At 40.4% G+C, this 22,667-nt stretch overlaps 1 protein-coding gene across 2 annotated transcripts in view; it reads left to right on the forward strand.

The window, feature by feature from the left end:
• Positions 1–22,667, forward strand: part of RECQL4 (RecQ like helicase 4) — a 913,040-nt gene that overhangs the window by 132,815 nt on the left and 757,558 nt on the right. For both annotated transcript variants that reach the window (XM_044068076.1, XM_044068075.1), the window contains exons 7-9: positions 8,881–8,980; positions 13,209–13,341; positions 16,539–16,655. In XM_044068076.1, the coding sequence (XP_043924011.1) occupies positions 8,881–8,980; positions 13,209–13,341; positions 16,539–16,655 (350 nt within the window). The remainder of the gene's footprint in view (positions 1–8,880; positions 8,981–13,208; positions 13,342–16,538; positions 16,656–22,667) is intronic.

Consider the following 22,667-nt stretch of genomic DNA (forward strand, 5'->3'; position numbering starts at 1 on the left):
ATCCCACTCCACAAAGGGGGAGTGACCACAGACCCTGGGAGCTGCTGCCCCATTAGCCTGACCAGTCTGATATGTATGGACCTTATAAATAGGGACATAGAGAGGAATCTCCAAACTCTGGACCCTACGCAGTTTGGATTTGTGAAAGGTAGATCATGCCTGCTCAACCTGATGGACTTCTTCGAGTCTGTCACCAGAGCTGTGGATGAAGGCAATGTAGTTCACACAGCCTGCTTCGATCTTGCCTTCGACACCATCCTTCACTTAGGAATCACAGATAGTCTCACTAAACTAGGCATAACCCCCTATGTCACAAGGTGGGTTGCAAACTGGCTCACTGAGAGAAGCCACACTGTGAAAGTACCGGACTCCAAATCTGACTACCAACCAGTTACAAGTGGAGTCCCACAAGGATCGGTCCTGGGTCCTCTCCTGTTTGGCATCTACTTCTCTGAAGTTCAAGCCAATACAAAGGGACTCTGGCTGACAAAGTTTGCAGATGATTGCAAACTGGGAGCCAATATTGACTCTCCAGCTGATGAAGACATTCTATAAAAAGGCCTAACTGTGATAAATGACTGGTGCCAGAACCGTGGCCTTAAGCTCAATGCCGAAAAATGCGTCGCCATTCCCTTTGGGAAAAACTCTGTGCCCATGAACTACCACATCGGCGGTAGTCCACTAAACACCGAAGGTGTAATAAGAGATCTGGGGACACAGGTTTGACAGTAACCTAACCTCTTTTTTGATAACCTCATCGCCACCGTGGTCAAAGTCCTTCTGTGTGGCACATCTCATTACAAAAAGTTTCTCATCTAGGAAGAAATAGGTCATGGTCCCTCTGTACTCGTCCCTCTTTAGACCTATAACAGAATACAACGCTCCATTTGTCATGTACTTCACTAAACACCTACAACAACTGGAAAGGCCACAAAAATGCCTCACTAAGAGGATCCTGGGCCTTAAACACATACCCTATATGGTTAGACTCAAAAATACTCCAGCTATACTTTGTCTCATATCGCCTACTTAGAGGCGATCTTTGCTTGACCTACAAAGCCATGTCTAACCCAGAGCTGTTAGATATGCTACATCTGAAGAAATCCCAGTCCCTCCATGCCACACGCTCCAGGGAGCTCAACCTCATTACCACAATAAACAGTACATGCTGGAGGGACAGGTTCCTAACCCAGAGACTACCCATGCTCTGGAACAGACTTCATATTCACGTCAAGCACAAGTGGATGGGCAATAGAAAATTCACCCTGGGAATCACTTTAGTGGCCCTGCTTGATAGTGGCATTGGCAACTAATGTCGGCAGCATGATGCCAGGAAATCATTTTGGGCTAGGCTTACATAGGCTCCAGGGCTGTTAGCCTAGTACACACCTATAAACTTATGAAAACATGCTTTGGAGCATGCTGCTTCCACAGTTGGACGAAAGAATGGCTTGTTAATATCAGAATGGATTTTCGGTATACCAAACATTTGGGCTACAACCGGTTTGGATTTCCCATATATTTAAATTCACTTTCAGATATCTGCCCTTGTAAAACCATGTCCTGGAACAATCTATCAATTTTCGAATAAGCTAAAAAAAAAAAAAAACTTCATTTCTTAAAACTTCATCGTAAGTGTCCATTGCCCGCAATCGACTCCTAGAATTCAAATAGTCAATCTGGTCCATAATAACGAGCCTAACCCTTTGTCCGGCTTCATCACTCGTATAGTTGAGTTTTACCATAAATCAACCATTAAATTCTTTTCATTCTTGATAAAATTGTAAAATTCGGTTTGGCACGCACTATCAGTTGCATGTCTAAGATCAGCCTCCTAAAACTTCTCAAATATTTGCACCAATGCTGTAGTGGATTATGTAAATATTTGAACTGGAGGGAAAAGTAACCGTTTTATTCAAGACTCTTGGTAGTGATCCAAAGCAGCAGTTGTTTCGTTTTGCTTACAAAAAGAATTAGTTGATTATTGGTAGCTTGAATCTACAAAAAATGGATTGCTACTAAAGTACAACATTAATAAAAGTATGTAATTTTGAAGAAAAAATAAAAAAATAAATGTAGAGTAGACACCGAAAATAAGAGTTCATAAGATGAATTTGGCCTAGCAGAGTTTTAGGAAAACAAGGGGTGAATTGATTAGGTTCATAGGTAGGTACTAGGCTATCGGCCCAAGGGCCTACATAAACCTATCCAACAAGGTTCCCTGGCTTACACCACCCAAGAAAGTTATTTTCCTGTGCCACTGTCAAGCAGAGACACAGAAGTGATCTCCGGGGGTGTTTTTCCTGTTTCCCATCTACTCATCAAGGTTTTTCTTGAAGAGTGCTAATGAAGATCTTTGCTTGACATAGATGGGTAGTCTGTTCCAGAGTATGGGAAGTCTCTGGGACAGGAATCTATCCCTCCAGTATGTCCTGTTTATTGTGGTGATAAGGTTTAGAGCGTGTAGCTCGGAGGGATTGGGATTTCTTTAGGTGTAGCATGTCCAACACCTCTGGGTTTGACACAGCTTTATATGTTAGGCAGAGATCACCTCGGAGTAGGCAATATGCTACGGAGTAAAGCTGGAGTTTTTTGAGACGGTCCGCGTAGGGCATTTGTTTGAGGCCAGTAATCCTCTTTGTGAGGTACTTCAGTGGCCTTTCCAGCTGCTTGCAGATGTCTTGTGAGGTACATTCCAAAAGGGGCATTGTACTCTATAATGCATCTAATGAGTGTCGAGTAGAGGGGAACACTGACCTCTTTTTTTTCTTGGATGAGAACCCTTTTATAATGAGGTGTGCCACGTAGAAGGACTTCTGACTACTGTGGCGATGTGACTATCAAAGGAGAGACTACTGTCCACCTGGGTCCCAAGGTCTCTTATCACACATTCGGTGTTAAGTCGATTGCTGCCTATGTGGTAGTTCATGGGTACAGAGTTACCAAAGGGGATGACACTGCACTTTTTGGCATTGAGCTTGCGGCCATGGCTCTGATACCAGGTATCTGTCTCAGCGAGGCCCTTCTGTAGGATGTCCATATCATTTGGGGACTTGACTATGGCTCCTAGTTTGCAGTCATCTGCGAACGTCGTTAGCCAGAAGCCTTCTGTGTTAGCCTGTACTTCAGAGAAGTAGATACCAAACAGGAGAGGTCCCAGGACTGAACCCTGTGGTACTCCACTTGTCATTGGTTTGAGGTCAGATTTGGAGTCTGCAACTTTTACAGTGTGGGTTCTGTCAGTGAGTCAGTTGGCAACCCATCTTGTGATGTAGGGATTTATACCTAGTTTAGTGAGTTTAGCTATAATTCCAGAATGGGGAATGGTGTCGAAAGCCTTGGTGAGGTCAAGATAGGCTGTGTGAACCACCTTACCCTCATCTACGGCTTTGGTGACTGCCTTAAAGAAGTCGATCAGATTTAGGAGGCATGATCTGCCTTTCACAAACCCGAACTGGGTGGGATCCAGATTGATGTATTTTCAGGGCAAAATTATGACTGAGTGAGTGGCAAAAAAAAAAAAAAACTTGGAACAAAAACTACAAATTGAGTTGGGGGACATTTCATGTGGTCAGATAGTTCAGAGGATCTGAATGTCCCAGGTGTCTTTAACTCCTCGTACTGGAAATGAGAGCAGTACCTGGTAAACTTTTAGAATTGTGAGACTCCATTCTGCAGACACTTTTGTTTTTTTCATCCAGACAAAACAGGGCTGTAGTCTTTGTAGAGGCTTTGAGGCTGAGGCAGTAGGTAATCAAATCCCATCATAACATGGTGCTGGTACACATTCTGAGTAAGGCCACTTTACTGACTCTTAGACTGAGTCACATTTTTCTTATGCATCACAAATAGCCAGGCAGTAACCAACCAGGAAAATCTTTAACCATTGGGGGAATCCTCATTGTGCAGCCTCTTTCCTTCTTTAACCAACAGCAAGTGCCCCCAGCAACTGATCCTACATGTAGGAGGTCAGGGAAAAGCTGCAGTAGCACTTCAGTGCTTAGTTGATCTGTTTTATGCACCCCCCACTGATTTATGAGGTTCATGATTTGTCCAAAAGACCATATTCCTCAAAACCAAAGTCATTCTTGAAGCTCCTTTTTGGCACAGACAGACTTGTCTTTTGCTTCAGCCCTTCTTGGTGTGCAGGTTTCTATGGACTGGATTGTCCAAGATGCTGCTCTTTCACCCAGATTAGTTGCTTTGGTGCTTTAATCCCATTGATTGCTAAGTGTCCAGACTTTTCAGCTAAGGTGGCCATGATCATTACTGCTGTGTAGTAGTTCCCTACCCAAAAAGCCTACTGTTGACTAATGGAGTAATAGCTCAGATGGCTTAGTGGTTAATTGCTTTGACTATAATGTACAGGGTACTGGGTTCAAGACCTGTGTGGGCTATTTATTTGGGGTGGGAGTTTGGCATAATGGGTAAGGTGTTTACCTTACAAACATAAGGTGCAGGGTTTGATTCTCACATGGGGTAATTGGCTAGGCTGAAAATGGCCCAAAAGGGCAGTTAGCCTAGTACTAACCTATGAACCCAACTCGCAAGGAAGTGCCTCTCCCCCGAGCTCCTGTTGTATTGGTCCTGTTAGGAGTGTGAAGTCTTTGATTCTGATCCCAGTTGATCTTTTGTCAAGCTTCCCTTGTTGGCCATGTATAGCCTTTATTCTAGTTAGTATTTCACTTCTCAAGCTTCCTTGAAGATTTGTAAAATATTTTTGTGCAAGAATGGCAGTTTTACCATATACTAGAGGTGAATGTGCAGTAAGAAATGCTGGACATGTTAAAGTAGTAAGCAGATTAGGCATAACGGTCAGGTTCACAATTCAAAACACATTACTGACGAAACAAATGCTAGCAGTGGGAGCATCTAAAGAATCTAATTAAACTTTTCTAAAATCCAACTGAAAAAATTGCAGTTTTGCATGAGCCAGCAGTTATAAAGGATCTATAGCCAAGAGAGCAGATTACAGTTAAGACAGCATGTAGGTAGTAATGGTAGTTAACACTGGGCCCCAGAGTTGCCCGTGTTTCACATGTTGACTGAATCGAAGAAGCTGGTTGACAGCACAAGTCGTACATTTAAAGTTTCTTGCCTTGGAGCTGGTGTAACTTTACCTGTCCCATCATGCTAACATCATTGGTTTATGTAGGAGTTGAATGGCAAAGATTACTAATAGAGGATTGTAATTGGCTCGCTGATCATAACCTGCTTATGTGTTTGAGACATGGATGCCAAGAAATTTACCTTGAGGGAAGCTTGAGAGGTGAATCTTGACATCCATGTTGTGAACACATAATACAGGGTTATGATTGCTGAGACGATCATGTAGTGCATGGAGCTTTAGCTGCTGCATATACTGTCAGTTACAGGGGAAAAAATCCCTAAGTGTTTATTGGTTTTCAAAGCCATAAAACACTTGCTGGATGCTGTCAGAAGGGCGGTGTAATACTGTTGGTCACATTTACATCTCTTTATTGTCTAGATTTTTGAAAAACGTCCAGATTATTGCTTTGTTTTTTTGTTTATTCTTCCTAAAATCTGTGGTTTTCAGACATCACAGAGGATTGAAGTTGCTAAATAATGACACTCATTTGAATTTGAGTTCACATCCTTCACATTATGTAGGTGAGCGCATTCTGTTTGTTATTCTTGCAACTTTCAAAGTTTTGTCCTTTTCCTGTATGTGTGTGTGTGTGTGTGTGTGTGTGTGTGTGTGTGTGTGTGTGTGTGTATATATATATATATATATATATATATATATATTTATATATTTATATATATATATTTATAAAAAGTTAGGGATATGTTAAGAATACAAACAGCAGCAAGCGGAAACAAATCTTTTGCTCTGCTGCTGTCATTTGCTAGTCCATACAGGCAGATTTTACTGCTACGTGTTATACCTGACCTTAACAAGATAAGCAGGGGGTGCTTAACAGTTGTTAATGTTGGGTCATGTGCCAGTTTGATGCGTAATTGGATTTTCTTTTTCCAAATATTGGAGAGTAATCACTGCGCTCTATGCATTATAAAACAGTTCAGGTCTTATGACTGCATGTTATTACGTACTTATAATAAAACTAAGTACATGAATGCATTTAAAAAAGCTGTTACACATATTGTTACATAAATTATCAAATGATAGGGAAAGCAAAGTTCTGAATACGTTCAAAAAAAAAAGTTTATATACTTTGGCCAGCCTGGCCTTTAGGAACTAAACTCACAGGCCAACATTAAGTACCATTTGGGAATCCTGGCATAAGTAAGAGACTTGTCCACCAAGCATGAATCAGTTTCCTGGTTCTGCAGTATAGCAGAACTTATCATTCAAGGCTGTCCCTTTTGTTAGATGCCAGCTCAAAATTTGTCAGGGAGAGGTGAAGAAATCTTGGGAGAAGAATATAATGGAGTGTAAGAGGAAGGAAAAACTGGGTGGCAGACTACAAACGGTTTATCCGCTCCTTTTGAAAAAGTTATAAGTCTGATCTGCATCCTCTTCTTCCACCTATTCCCTGCAGTTGGCCTGACTGGGATGGAGCTTTAGCTGCTTTATTGAAACATGGTCGAAGATAACACTGGGCAGCTAGGTATTCGAGTATCATAAAGGAAGGGTACAGAATAGAGTTTGAGTTTATCCTACCCATTCATAAGGATGCCTCTATGCAGGTCAGCAGCAACTCACCTCTCTGCTTGTTCAACCACTGCTAGACTGGAGGAGGGGGAAATGGAAAGAATGTCAGAGCAGGAAGAAGGGTTAGGCTTCCAGTGCTGCCTTTTTCAAATCTCCAGAAGTGGTATTTTGTGGAGACATGCTTTGGATATCCTCGTGATTGTTCTCTTTGTATGGGTATCCAGTTTCTGGGTGCTCAGTCACTGTCTCTTACTTTGGCCTTCCAGATCATACTAGACCTGAAGATTGCTTTTTTGTGCCTACCGATTTTTATTTTATTTTGCTATCTGGGTAAGCCCATTTGACATAAACACCCCTTTTCTGTGGTGACATGGGAGCAGTGTGTAGTCAATTGATTTGCTCAATTGCCCACTTCGTAAGTGGAAGTCGAGGGAGTCAAACCCAAGAACACAGGATGAAGCTTATTAACTGCTCGTAGCCTTAATTTTCTGAGCCAAAATGTTAAACAGTTGGCACTCATTTACAGGGCTCACAGGAATTTCTAAGGTTCAAGGTCTGATTCTAGCATTATGAAATATTTCCTTGCCCTTTGAGATCTCTTCTACAAGCTATGTACGAAGTGTCTGACTCCAGTGATAGTCTCACTGACTGCTCAGGGCACTATTGCAGTGCCACAACTTCGACGATCTCAGCATTACCACAGACTGCCTCCAATGTCTAGGTTTTTCGATCAACCTCCCAAATTATTTGTCACCCCAGATAAGGTCATAATCCTTCTAGAGCTTCAAGCCCTAATGACAAAGCAACCATTTGGAGTATTGCAGAATAATGGCTTCAGAATGAGTTTTACTACCTTTATATCAAAAGTTGTTTCAGCAATTCCCTGTAGCCAGTCTATCAACCTGCCTGTATTCTTAAAAAAATCCTAGGACAAAAGGAAGATTGTGCATCTGTTGATTGCCCACTTTGTGGTACTGCTTGGATAGATCACATCTGTCAGAAGGTGTGCTAGTTGTTTGTAACCCAGTACATCGGTAAAGATGGCAAACTGGTTAAGAAGCAGACACTGTCCAGCTAGTTAGAAAACTGCATAATATTCTGCTGTGAAAGGAATGGAAAAGGAGGTCTTCTCAGGAACAGGGCAGATTTCCACCTTCAAAGTTTTTTTAAAAAGATTTCAATCCTTGGGATTCATAGGTTCATAGGTTTATAGGTTGGTACTAGGGTATCTGTCTAGGGCCTATACAAGCCTAGCATAGATTTGCAATGGCAGCACCTCGTCACCAGTTCATACATTCTCCAAGCAGTATAAACTGAATCTGTTGCTTATTGGTAGAGCAGGACTTGGAGAGGCAGTCCTCTATGGCAACTATTCAAGAAGCTCCTGGGAGCAAGGAGGACACCCCCCCCCCCCATCTTTGAGGTGACATGGGAATCTGTTTTCATATAGTATTAATACTGCTGCAACAGTAAGCTTACAATGAGTATAGTACAAGTGTATGAAAATGCACCGTAACAGTAGTAGTTCAGGTAGGGTCAGTGTTGTCATACAAGCTCCTGCTTACCTTCTTTAGTATGATCTTTGTCTTTTCCTGTGATAAAGACTGTCACTCTAGGGTAGGATACCATAAAGGAGATTTTCTTCTAAAGTCAGCACTTGCAGACATGGTATGGGATATCTGAGTTTTACCAGCAAAGAAAGAACAGAAGATGACATTGGACAGTGCTCCTTTTATCTGGTATGCCAGAGTGCATTTCTGTGTATGGGAGATGCTGGCTTTGTGCCCTGGTGTATGCAGAGCTCTAGGAGTTTGGGCAGATGTCAGCTTGTGCTTAATTCCCTTATATTATGAGTACAACTACAACAGTGATTCTACTCGGACATAGTCTGCTATGGTGAAGTTGGTCACATCTGTAATTGTGTTATTAGTTTGCCATCATTATTAATTTATGAATATAAATGTTTTTGTTTACATTAGACTGCTTTACTGCATGTTGCATATTGATCATTTGTAAGAGATTTCACTTAGTCATGAGTGAGATATGCTGCAGTTGCTTGCGAAGGGAAATAATAGAATACCATATTTAATATCTCCACTTAAATTGGTCCATACTGCTGTGTCACTTCACACAATTTCTCATTTCTTTGTTACGGACACCACAGTTATGTTTAAAGTAGGCTTGTCTGAAGTGCTGCTTTTCACACAACTAAGTTCTATGCTTACTATCTCTATTGTTTACAGAACTGATTCCAGAAAGGATGGCAACTTTGTGAGAATAAACTTAAAAAAGAAATCCTTCTCAAAGGGTTATGTTCTGAAAGGAAACCAACTTCGCAAACGGGTATGGCTCACTAACTGTGCAAAGGCCTTGTATAAGTGTAAATGTTAATCTTGCTAAACAGGGTGATACAGACATTCTGTTTCACTTTGTGAGAATGCTGACCTGTGTTTTCTGTATAAAAACACTTAGTAAATGGTATTCTGTACAAGCTTCTGTTAAAAAGAATATGCTTCATCCACATTTTTTTTGTAAACTATCTTTGAAAATACTTTTCATTTCTCGTAATATTGAGAGTATTGGCTGCCTGTGTACTTCCACGACAAAATTGTAAGTCTTATATTTTTGGTTGCACTTTTTTTTTTTAAACAAGAAACATCCTTATTAAAGTTTCACATATGACATAGCCAATCATACATTTATATAAATGAAGCAAACCATATTGACAATTGTAGTTGCAAGCATTATACATCACTTATCTATCCACACATTGTCAGTCAGACATTACATAACTCATTCAAATCATAGGAGGTTACTAGGCTATGGCCCTGCAGCCTTTGCAAGCCTAGCCAAGAGTTCATCTCAAAAAAAGAAACTTCAGTCAGCTCCTGTCGCCCCTGTGAATGGAGGGACAAAGGTGGAACCCCTGGGACAAATTTATGGTTTCCCATCCACTCGTCAAGGTTGCGTTTAGAGAGTCAGTGAGGTACTCTGACATGTATGGGAAGTCTATTCCAGAGACGGGGCAGCCTCAGGGAGACAAACCTGTCTCTCCAGCAGGTTTTGTTGATGTCTCATATTAGATTTAGGCCTATCGAGCAGGTAATACTCAAGGAGTTAGATTTATGGATATGGAGCATCTCTTGTAGGTGAGAGACAGATCACTGAGTAGAGTGGTAGTGATTTAGGCATGTCCACATAGGCTAGGTGCCATGGATTCTCTTTGTGAGGTATTTCTGTGGCCTTTCCAGTTGTTGCAGGTGTTAGGAGAGGTACATACCAAATGGGGCATTAGACTCTTATAGGTCTAATAAGGGACAAGTACAGGGAGGTAATCTTCTTCTTCTTCTTTTTTTTTAGATGCAATCCCTTTACTTATAAGATGAACCAGGTTCATAGGTAGGTACTAGGCTATCGGCCCTGGGGCCTATACAAGCCCAGCCAAAAAGGTACCCTGGCTTTTGCCACCCAAGAAAATTATTTTCCTGTGCCACTGTCAAGCAGAGCCACAGAGGTGATCCCCGGGGTGAATTTCCTATTTCCCATCCAATCATCAAGATTTTTCTTGAAGAGTGCTAATGTAAAAGGCTTTTCTAACCACTGTCATTACATGATGATCAAATGTGAGATTGCTGTCGACCTGAGTACCCAGGTCTCTCACCACAGGTTGTGTGCTTAGTTTAGTACTGCATTTTATTTGTTTCATTGAATATTAATTGAATATTGTGGTCTCTATCTTTCTGCAGTTATCCAACCTTATTTTAAACCTTGTCCCTCCTCTGCATGTATTGTTCCCATAATTCCCATTTTGCTTATGTAGCTTGCTCCTACACTTTTCTAAAGATCTCAGTTCCATTTCTTTGATCTCTGTTGCTATATTCACTACTTTTAGTACAGTTGGTTTAGACTTTGTTTTCCATTTTCTAGTAATGTCTTTTTTGGCAGCTACCATAATTAGACACAACAAGGCATTACCATGTCTAGGCAATTTCCATACTGCATCATAGCTCCAAAACAAAATCATTTCTTTAGTTACATCCATTTGCTCACCCAGTATCTCTGACAGAGCAGTCTGCAGGGAGTCTTTTAAGTCTGCCAACTCGTTATATTCCCAGAAAATATGTTCACAGTTACCTCTTTCTTCCCCATCACACCCCAACATTTGCCGTCTACTTGAGGAATAATTCTTTGGAGTCTACTTGAGGTATAAAAAAATACCTATGTAAATACTTCCAAGCAAAGACTGTACATTTTCTAGTCTTTGCATATTTTTGAGACATACGTATATCTCCCCATTGTTTCTTTGTGAATTCTTTGTCCAGTCTTTCTTCCCAATCCTTTCTAACCTCCTGTGATTGCTTCTTATAGTTATCATGCAATATTGTGTATGCTCTGTTAATTATTTCTTTAACTGCAATTTCTGTTGTAGATTCTACTAAAAAACTCTGACCCCCATTTCTTTCTCTTTGCCTATACTCTGATATCAATCCTTGATAGGGAAGGCAATCACTGCCCTCCAGTCCAAATAATTTTTTGGCTTCTCCCCATTCTGTTACCTTTCCCTCTCTGATTATTTGCTCTGAATTCCTTGGTTCTTTTACCAGTTTTCTGCAGTAAATTCCAGCTCCCTCTTGCCTATTGTGTGCATCCCAATTGACAGAAAATCCTTTATTCATTCCCATGTTGGCTTAGTTGTTAGAATACTTTCTGCTACTTTATAAATGCTATAATCTGCATTGCTGTTCTCCTTAAATATCTGCATCCAGAATTCCAGTTTCTCTGTTTCTTGAGCTTCCTGTTTCATCATCATCCTTTTCCACTTTGAATTATAGGTTTCTGCTTCTGCTATGTATAGGGGCCTTAATTGTGTAGCTCTGAAGTGCACCATTCAAACGTAGTAATCCCTAACTTTCTTGTTCAGTTGGAAGAATCATCTTATCCCATTTGACTCTTGCCATCTTTCCTCCCAGATAAAATCCTTCAGCTGTTTATTAATTGCTGTCCACAGTCCTCTGGTTAATAAAAATATTCCTGACCTGTGTATAAAACTAAAGGGACTAAAAGCATTTTAACTATTTGTAACTTGCTAGCTATATAACAGACCTTCCTATTTGTCATTTTTTTTTATCTTTTCTTTTGTCTTTTCCGACATATCTTTGGCTGCCACACCAAAATCTTATTTTTGGTTGTACTTGAGATTGTGTTAAAAAGCCTTAAAGCATTAGCATGCTCAAAATTTTTGTGTAATCATTGTTTAACAGAGACTGTGTTGGTCGTGCTGTAGTTCTGCTTTAGTGGTAGAATTAATTTAGCTCACATGCTTGTTTGGTACAACATCAATGTTGAGGACAGGCTGAAGAATACGAACACTGAGCACTTGTAGTCATTTGCCTCATTGCTTCAACCTCTGTCTTTTTTTAGTAGAGCATCAGAATGTTATCTTGAGAAGAGCTTTTACACTTACTTTTCAATTTCTTTCAACTTTACTATAAACAGAATTGTTCAGTGCATTTTGGAGGGGTCATCGAAGGGCATGGTTTTGGTGGCTTGAGCAAAAGTAAGCAGTAAACAAAAAATGGTGCTTGGACCTACAGCTGTCTGTGACCTTCTTCCCATTATTTGCTTTGTGGTGCAGCCTAATGTCATGCTGACCCACAGCAGTTCATTAAGTGCAGACCTTAACAGGAGCTGCTGTTGTCTGAGATCAGTGATGTACCGGATACATGTGAGATTCTCTTACTTGCCAGTTTCATTAACTTTGTAAATTCCTCTTTTGAAAAGTAAAACACTTTTGCTTTACTCTTTTTACCTCTTCACTTCATCCGTATGTTTTTTGCTTTATTGAGCCTATGCACATCTCTGTTCTTTACATGTTGCTTAAAGTACCGACAGTTTAATGATCACAAACCCTTTATACAACATTTCATCTGCTGATTTCTTTCCTCCTGATGGTTTTACAGGATTTTACATGAGTTTGAAATCTTCATGTCATTTTAAAACTCAGATGTCTTCTATCCTATTGTAAATTTAAGAAGTGAAACACCTACTTTGCTTAAGCTGTAAATGTCCATGCTTTTCTTTCTATGTGAATTTGTTTTTGTTTTTCTTTCTGAAGTGCAGAGTAAAGAAGCCAAGGCATCACACACCAAGGTAGAACTCCACAGTTTTATGAACTGTAATATACCTTCACTGGCTACTCTTCGGTCTTTAAGGCCTAACTTGAACTGACTTCAAATGCTCACAACCAATTAACTCTGAGGTATTTCATGAGAAACTCCCAAGTACTTATTCATATATTCCTGAACTTGCATCCTTTTACCAGATTTTGAAATCAGTTTTCTGTTGGAGATTAGAGCTTGTTGGTTGCATGGTGGATTTTGAGTTTATGTATGTACTTCACAAGTTATTGTGGTCATGGGAGTTCTCTACATAATCTTTATTTTGGCTTTAGGGAATCTGTAGCTCTAGGCACAGACCTCCCTTGGTGCTGGTTAGATGAGCACAATTTCATTGATAATTATGACTTTTTTAATTTTATTAAAGGATTACCTCATGAATTGTCTTTTCAAAGGTTTGGAAGCAGAAATGGCAGAAGAAGGGAGAGGACTTTGGAGGAGGAGGGAGATCCCATTTCAGCAGAAGCTCTGATACCTGCTTTCGATGTGGTGCAACTGGCCATTGGGCTAAGGACTGCAAGGGGACTGGTAAGGTGCCATAATCCTTTAATTTACTAAAATATTTTTAATTTTGTCAGACACATTCTCTTCTATTTTCTCTGCTATTCTGTTGGACTTTTAAATGCGTCATGCAGAGACTCCAGGGTCTTAGAAAAGGAAAATTGAACAGATCGATTTTTTGTTTTTTGTAGAATTGCTTTTTTTATTATAAAAAAATAAATATAAATGTGTATACAGTGAAATATGCACATGTATATATAGCAGAACAAAACATTGTCTGCTTTGAAAATGTATCCATTGGTTATTGAATTTTATAACTATTGTCTGCTTAAGGTTATGTTAAGCTGTCTTACTACATTAGTTGTTGTGAGAGATCATACGAAGTAAAGTTTAGATTATATTTTTATTTAGTCCATATCCTGGTAGCCATTTGTATTGGCAACAAATTTTGGATTTTGATTTAAAATTTGGATTTAAAAGCTGGCTGTGATAAAAGATTTAAAATATAGAAAGTCTTGATTGTCAAATTATTTCCTGTTATAATATTTGGTTTTAAAGTAACAGGTTGAGTAAAATACACTGTTTCTGAAGGTCCCGATTTCTTCTGTAGTCTTTGCAAATATTTGATGAGACCAAGTGGTAATTTATTGAGTTGTAACTTGAAAAATTAGATAAGAGGAAAATGTAGACCGTATGGTTACTACTGTGCAGGGAAATTAATGTTTGCTCCATAGTTCACGCCATGTGGTGTAACCAGTTGTTAAGCACCTCTGGAGAAGTAGAAACATGAATAGTTTGGGGGATCTAGTGATTAAAAATACCAGTTTTAACTAGGGTGTTTAACTCCCACCAAGACTTTTTCAGGAGCTGTTAGATAATGGTAGGTTTATGAAACTGTTAATTTAAGCAGCTTTTTATGAACTATCAGGAAAAAAAGTCTTCACTGTAGACTGAAAGGAAGAATTTATATAAACTAATAATCCGATAATTCATTAATTTAAATTATTACAACTTTTCAAAGCAGAGTATTTTTGTGTCTTTCATCCAAGTAAGGCTTGCTGCACTAAGGGCCAACATTTGACAGTGTTCTTGTAATCTGTATTGTTTTAGCAGAAAGTAAATATATCAAAGAATTTAAGTGCTCATGACCATATTTATTTTATGTAGGCCAAGATGTACAGGAGTATATCTATCATAAGGGGGAAAACTGTAATTTTCTGGGTGTTTAAATTGTAGTTTGAAAGCTTAGAGAGGAAGCCCATAACTGATAGAATTGTGGGTGTTTGGTGTTTTGGGGACTGAAATTAAATATTGGTATCTTCTGTAAAAGCAATGTATGTGGGAACTGTATCAATATTAAAATAGCAGATTTGCTATAAAAGTTAAATTAATAAGGAAAGAATTTGGTTGGCCTCATCTTGCGTATAGGGTTGGAGTAAGTGCTATTAATAAAGATTTAACCTTATGGAAGCATATGGATGTTACTTGGGCAAAGTTGATAAAAGCGGCAGGGAAATGTAATTATTTTCATAACAGAGAAGAGAAAATCAAAATTAATGCTGTCAAAATCTTTGATGGCATCTGTAGCCTAAACAAGTAAAGGGTTTGGCAAAAGGACATTTGATAAGGAAAATGGGAGCCAAGTTATAATTAATCCCTAATCTGTGTTTAAGAAAGCCAGACTGAAACATAGAGATAAACGTGGTCTTAATTATGTTCCTAGAATCTAAGCAAGAATGTTTACATCAGTATTAATGAGACATGAAAGATTTGCTTGAATTTAGGTGATCCGTATGAGCCTTTTGAATCACTGTTATAAGGTGAAGGTTGGAAATGTTCTTGGTTTGTATGAAAGAGAAGCCATGGGATGGAACTAAGAAAAAATTAATACTAAATTGACATTACGATTTAATATGAAGCCACCATCCTGGAGCTTTATGTAACTTGAAAGAATGACTGGATGGATACTACTAATTATTTCCTTCTGTTTCATGGTGTCTTCCTATCGTCTTCCTCTGGATCACTGTATTCCCTATGGATTGTATCCCCTTCTCCCTTGCGAACAATCTGTCTTTATTTACTTATTTTGCTATTAGAAGTCATGTAGACGTGTACAGCTTCACTCCTTAAAAGTGACTTATTCTACCATATTGCTTCAGTTGAGCGTATGGTGTTTATTTCTGAGGTAGAAATCTTAAGGGATAGCAGTGGAGTGGAGTGGATAGTGTTTAAAGTACAGCAAGCAGTCTGGCACAGGTTTAGGGCTAGTATTTCGTGTTTGTGAGATTTGTGTTAGACCATTTGTGGGTCACTGGGTTTTAGCAAAAGCAGTAGGATACATTATCGTATTTGGCTTGTTCTGTTGGAGTTACGAAAGGGGTTTTGACTATTTTGTCACTTAATTGCCACTCATAATGCATGATGTGAGGCTGTGGGATTAGCTGTGGCTTCAGCTGTTACCTGCTGACAGCTTTAGAAGAAAGAGTAAGAGAAACACTTTAATTTAGACAAGTTTTAGGATGTCTTATCCTGCAGGTTCCATTTGACCACTAGAGTATTTTGCACAAACCATTTGGGTAATAAAATGGGTTTCACTTGACCACTGTAATAGGCTTTAGCTATACCATAATTATTAGTAAAAGTCTGCAGTTTGTAGTAGGGATGTATGTGATAGTAGAAAGATGTACTGTAAATTCAGCAGTAGGCATGGTCATTTGTTGTTGAAAAGCAGAGCACAGACCAGCTCTGTTTCTCCATTATTCTGGAGTATACAATAAAGTCCTAATATTTAGCATTTTCAGAAGTGAAAAACTTGAGCTTTTATGGAATATGATATGTGAAGCTACAGCACTTGTTCATCACTATCAGTTTGCTTTATTCAGTATACTGTGGTTAGAACTGATTATATTTAGGTACATTATAAAAAAAAAGTTACACTGAAATTATGATTACTGGAAATTGCACTTAAGTTCCATTTTCACTTTATACCTATGATTATTTTTATATCCATAACTCGGTGTTCCTTGTCATGAGCCTTTGGTATGATGCTGAGCATGAATGCAGATAGCATTGTGCTGGTTGCAGGCAGTTTTATCCTCAACAAGAGGTGTTTGTTTAGAGAGCGTTTGTAGTTTCATACATCATGATACTGTAGTTTCATACATCATGATACTGGGTCCTGAATATGTCTATCTTGTTTACCTCCTCCCCCTTGGGCCCTGTAGCAGCATGTAATATGAAGAAGGAAGAAGCAGCAGAACCTGAGGAAGAGGAAGCTATCCCTCTTCCAACACTGGAAGAAGTAGCCAGGTTAACCGCTACCCTGCACAGTAAAGCCTTGGGTAAGTGTCCTTAACTGCTTTTTAGAGTGATAAATCTATCATCTTGCATCATAATTGATCACCTTACCAGTGAATGTCCATCAGAACTAAGCAAACTCCAGTGGTCAGAGCAACCAGTCTTTCAGTGAAACTCATATATTCACGGATGCGTTTCCAAAGTAAATAATACTACTACTAATATTCTTCCTGCCTCTCCCCATTAAGTTTGTCATTATGCAGCTTGTATTTAAACACCAGTGAAGCAGCTCAGAATTGAGTATCTTCTTTATGACAAAGTCAGATATTTTGCTGCCAGTTCGGCTTGCTATTACCGGTATACAATTTAAAACAAATTCACTAGCGATGAGCACCACTAGGGAAAATTGTACTAAACATAAATGTGCGAGTGTCTGTGCGAGTCTGTCTGTCTGTGTGTGCCTGTGCATGTCTGTCTGTCTGTGTGTGTGTCTGTCTGTCTGTGTGTGTCTGTGTGCTCCTTGCTCCTCTCCATTCATTAAAGGAATTTGAGGAGGTCCACTCTGAATAACTGCATCTTGTTTAATCTCATTTAATCGATGTATGTTTGTCTGATACCAAAACATCTGTACCCTTGAAAGGTCACTAGTCAAAATAGTGACTTTCCTAAGGAAGCAAAGCACGAAAAGCATTAATGTCACCTCTGAGATTGCACACTCAGAGAAGGTGGTGGGGGGATACTTTCTTGCTTTTTTCCATGTTTTCCTGTCATAATAGGGCACTGGTGACCTTTTAGGTTTGACATTTGGAGCATTGATCGTCTGTCTAGTGACACAGTTGGGCTTCCGTGATGAGGAGGGCAGAAGTACTTGCAGATGCAGAGGTGTACCTTACCCACACACAAAATTACGTGATGTAGTCAGTGGTTAGCAGACGGTAGTTGTAAAGTCTCTCCCTTTCATTGCTATACCATAGTTTACATCACTGCAGTAAGTATACAAGTGCATGATCAAGTTAAGAACCGTTCATTTTCTGCAGTATATATATTACTGGATATGATAACACATTTATGGAGTACTGTTTAGCAACTTTGTGTACAATTTTCATCATATTCTACGCTCTAACTATAAATCTAATTGGAGGTTACTCAATAAACCTATTATTTCCATATGGTAGTATTTTAATGTAACTGTCTTTCGGCTTTTCACGGTTAGGTAGTATTTTAATGTAATCTACTTAAATGTATAAAAATGCTTCATCATTAGAGCAGCATAGGTCCATTTATTAAGCCTGTATGAACAGTTGTGTATTGCCAATATTTCACCATATTTTTAGAACTTCAAGTGGTTTACATCTTAATCTGAATCACCATATCCTGAGGTATTTTCATTGTTTTTTCCTAAATTTTAAAGCACAGCTCAAAGCTGCTAAAAACATACCAAAAAGCTTTATTGCAGGTGGGCAAACTCCTCTATTCCACCCCAATATTCATCGTGTTTCACTGTTGCAGTCATTACACTTGGGGTTATCCTACCAGCAAGGTACCCGCAGTCGGCCTGAATTCCAAAGTCATGGTCCGGCGTTGGTTGCTGTTGCCTCTTCCCTGAAGTCAGTGTGCCAGGGGTATCAAAGATACAGCCTATGCCATTTTCTTCAGTCTTTCTTGCTGCGCGGTGCCCGAAGCAAAAGTAGTTTGCAAGTGCCAGTCGGCCAACTCCTGAGATTTTCGAAATTGAATTTCAGAACCAAAGTCTTCAATAAAGCTAAGTACCCCGTTGGGGAAACGTTTTCTTGCTCCAGACCGATGTCAGTAAAAATTAACAATTGTATTTCTTGTGGGAAGCAAATTACCTCATAAGGATTTTCACTCTTACTGTATTCCTTGCCCAGGCCCTGACCACGACGTTGCTAGTTGTCGGTTTTGTGCTAGATTCAACCAACGTACTATTAAGCGTCAGTTTGATTTTGCTTTACATTACTTTGGCCGAAGGTTTACCTACATGATGTCGTCAGAACAACCGACCAGAATTCATAAAAAACGCAAAGACAAAGAAAAGGACAGGCATCCGAGGTCCAAAACCGATGACGAAGCCTCTTTTAGGCCAGTCACCGGTTCGCCTGTTCTCAGTGAGGCGCTTTCGCAGCCCCAGACACCCGCTACCTCAGAGCCACAGGCCGCCTCCGAATCCCACATGGAGACAACTAGGCCTCTGGAAACTCAAGGTATTGGGCCTACGGAAACTATTCCCTCAGATGGGTCCGGAGCCGCTGAGCAGGCATTGACTTCTGAGGGTGTTTTCAGACCTACACAGCTTACTATCAAGTCCACTTCAGCAGCCAAGGCAAAGTCTAAAACACCATTAAAGACAAAGAAATAAGTACAGCATTCTCCTGGACAGTCATCCATGCCAAAGAAACAGATGCTTAAAATGGCAGAGAACCTAATTACTTTGATCAGGGGTTCCCATCCCCCTCCTGATAAAAGGCCTAGGCAAGACACTGACTATGACTCCTCTGACCAGGTTTCTATTTCCTCTGATTCCTCTTCAGAACAAGGATATTCTCTTCCTCCCTATGAGGACTCTGATGCTGAAGAATCTATCCCTTCAGCCTCTCCTGAGGATTACTCTTCTGGGGAAACCTTGCACACCATGAGGGAGCATTTCCATTGGGAGAGCCAGGATTATTCAGAATCCAAGAAAAGGCTCAGAGATTTTCTTTCACTGCCTCAGCACAGACCCCTTGCTATCCCCCCTGTACTAGATATTGTTGATTGTTTTTTCTGAATCCATTCTGTCTCCTGATTCTTTACCCCCTGCACCATTTAAGCCAGATAGGTACTACAGTGTCCCAGACTCACATAAATTTCTTTATAAAAACCCTGCTGCTGACCCAGAAACAATTTCTCAGGGTTCCAAAGGCGTCAAGGCTTCCAATGCAAAAAAACCCTGTTCCCTCAGATAGGGATTCTAGAGCACTGGATAGATGGGGGAAGAAAGTTTACACTTCTACTACTTTGGCAGTTTAAAGCCCTTACAGCTAAATTCACATGCTTAAATATCAACAATACCTAATGTCTTTGCTAAAACAGAAAATGCTTACACGCTCAGAATGTTCTGACAATAAGGAAATGCAGGATTTATGGCATGCAGCTGAACAAGTGGGAAAGCATACTCTGCAGTGTGGTTTTGATTCATTAGAGGCTTCTGGCAGAGCCACGGTTACAGGTTCTGTCATTCGAAGGCATGCTTGGTTAAAGGAACAAAGTTTACCTGATCATGTTAAAGCAAAATTATTGGATGCTCCATTACAACATGATACTTCGTTTGGTGTTAAGGCAGAAGAGGTGGTAAAGAGAATGGAGGATAAAGCAAAATCAATGCAGACAGTAAAGGATTTCTTACAGGTTCAGCCACCTAGATTTAGCAGGAACTGGCCTTCTAAAAATTGGTTCTTTCCAGTGTCAGACAGGCCACAAAGAGGCAGATACAGATGCCCAAGAAGCAGATCTCAGCCCCAAGGCTCATACAGACCTAAACAATGGGGTGCTTCAGCCCCCAAAGGTGGAGAAGACAAATCACAACCTTATAGGAAGCAGTCCCATTTACTTCCCTCTATGAATGCCAAACACTTACCTTTTGGCTGCACTCTTAGGGGGAAAACTAGCACTTTTCTCACAAAATTGGCACATGATCACCCAGGACAAATGGGTACTGAATATTGTTTCTCAGGGTTACAGGTTCCACTTTCACACCCTACCAAGGTCAAAAGGTATGCCAGACCTGCCACAAAATCAATGGGCAGAGGCACAAAAACAAATTTCTGCTTTCATGGACATGAGAGCTATTCAAAAAGTACCACAGCAAGAACAGGGACAAGGATTTTACTCAAGACTTTTCTTGGTACCCAGAAAGGACATTGCCTGGAGACCAATCCTGGACCTGTCGGTTCTAAATACTTTCCTGGATGTTCCAAAATTCAAAATGTTGACACTGCAGCAACTTCTACCCATGCTGGGCAAGAAGGCTTGGCTAGTTACTTTGGACCTCAAAGAGGCATACCTGCATGTCCCAATGAGACAATCTTGCAGAAGATACCTCAGATTCATAGCTGCTTTAATGCATTACGAATTCTCTGCACTGCCCTTTGGCTTATCTACTGCGCCCAGGGTCTTCTCAAAATGCGTGGTTCCAGTAATTGCATTTTGCAGACAAAAAGGAATTCAAATGTATCCCTACTTGGACGACTGCCTTATTCAAGCAGAGAGCAAGGGCATTCTACTAAAACATCTGGCGTTTTGTAAAAAGATTACTAATTTGCTTAGGGTACACAGTAAACGAAAAGAAATCAAAACTAGTGCCCTTTCAAGAGATAATATTCCTGGGTGCAAGCTTAAATACAACTGCCCAGATGGCTTATCTCACGCCAGACAAGCAAAGACAACTGACTCATTACTTTCAGATGATGGCAACAAAGATCCAGCTCCCTGCAAGAAAAATTCTGCAGGCTTTGGGCTTCATGGCATCCTGCATCCTGCTAATTCCATATGCAAGACTGCATATGAGGAAGCTACAATAGTATCTAAAAAGTGTTTGGGCTCAACATTGCCACAGCCTGGAAACAACAACTCTTATTCCCTGCCTGCAACAGGAGTTTCGATGGTGGGCACTGGCCTGTCACCATAACAAGGGACATTCTTTCACTTTACCCACAGCCAGACAGACACTAACAACAGATGCATCGGATTATGCCTGGCGGGCACACATGGCAGGAAAATGTATTCAGGGCACGTGGCCCGCGGACCAAATGCATCTTCACATCAATCAAAAAGATGCTAGCTGTACAGAATGTGCTGACGGCCTTCAAGGATCTACTACATCCAGGACAACTATTACAAAAGACGGACAATACTGCAGTTATGTGGTACATAAACAAGCAAGGGGGCACACATTCCTACCCCCTCTGCAAGCAAGCCATGACTTTGTGGAACACTGCACTGACCTATCAAGTACATCTGCAGGCACAATTCCTGCCAGGAAAGAAAAATACTCTGGCAGACGAACTAAGCAGAAACCTCATGGACCCTCACGAGTGGAAACTAAATCCACAGGTCTTCAGCATGATAACAAGGAAATGGGGATGTCCAGACATAGATCTTTTTGCCTCCCCTCACAACTGCCAACTACAGAGATTCTGCACAAGGACTTATCACTCACAAGCATGGAAAGTTGATGCTCTATCGTTCATTTGGAAAACCCTAACAGTTTATGCCTTTCCACCACTGCCACTCCTTCACAAGGTGCTCCTAAAAGTCAGGCAAGAGAAGCCAAAAATGATTCTGATTGCCCCAGACTGGCCACACCAGCGCTGGTACCCAATCCTAAAGAGCTTGTCTCAAGGCCCAGCCTGGACTTTACCTCAAATTCCTCATCTTCTGACTCAACAAAACAATCAGATCCTGCACAGCCAACTCAGAACCTTAAATCTGGCTGCATGGCAGATAATATAACCACTCAGAACACACCTCTTTCTAAAGCTGTTATGGATGCCAGGAGGCCCAGCACCAGGAAATCTTATGCAGAAAAATGGAAGTGATTCTGTGCTTGGAACCAGGCACAAGGACTTGAACCACTTGTTCCAAATATTCCTCAGATTTTACAATACCTAACTGAGATGCTGGACAAAGGCCTATCCTTCTCATCAATTAAGATCCATGCCTCTGCCATTTCGGCTCAGCGTTATCGCCTCACAGTTAGACGTTGCCCGTTCGATTCTCAGTTAGAGCGTCTTCTGTTTGGTGACATGCGTGTATGGGCGTTCCTTCATTGAAGGTTGTGCGTTAGACCTGGCAAGCCAGCACGTAAAACTCTACTGCCAATCATTAGCAGACCGGAGTTCCGCTGTGGTGACCCCTAACCGGGAAAAGCAGAAAGACACAAAATACGGAACCTCCTATTTTCTCTCATCCACTGCTGAGATAATACCTCAGAGGGGCAAAAAACATAAGACCCCCAAGGAGAGCACCGACACCTACATGGGACCTCCACTTTGTTTTAG

The sequence above is a fragment of the Protopterus annectens genome, chromosome 4.part0 (genome assembly GCF_019279795.1).
Source record: "Protopterus annectens isolate FY-2018-M chromosome 4.part0, PAN1.0, whole genome shotgun sequence".
Lineage (NCBI taxonomy): Eukaryota > Metazoa > Chordata > Ceratodontiformes > Protopteridae > Protopterus > Protopterus annectens.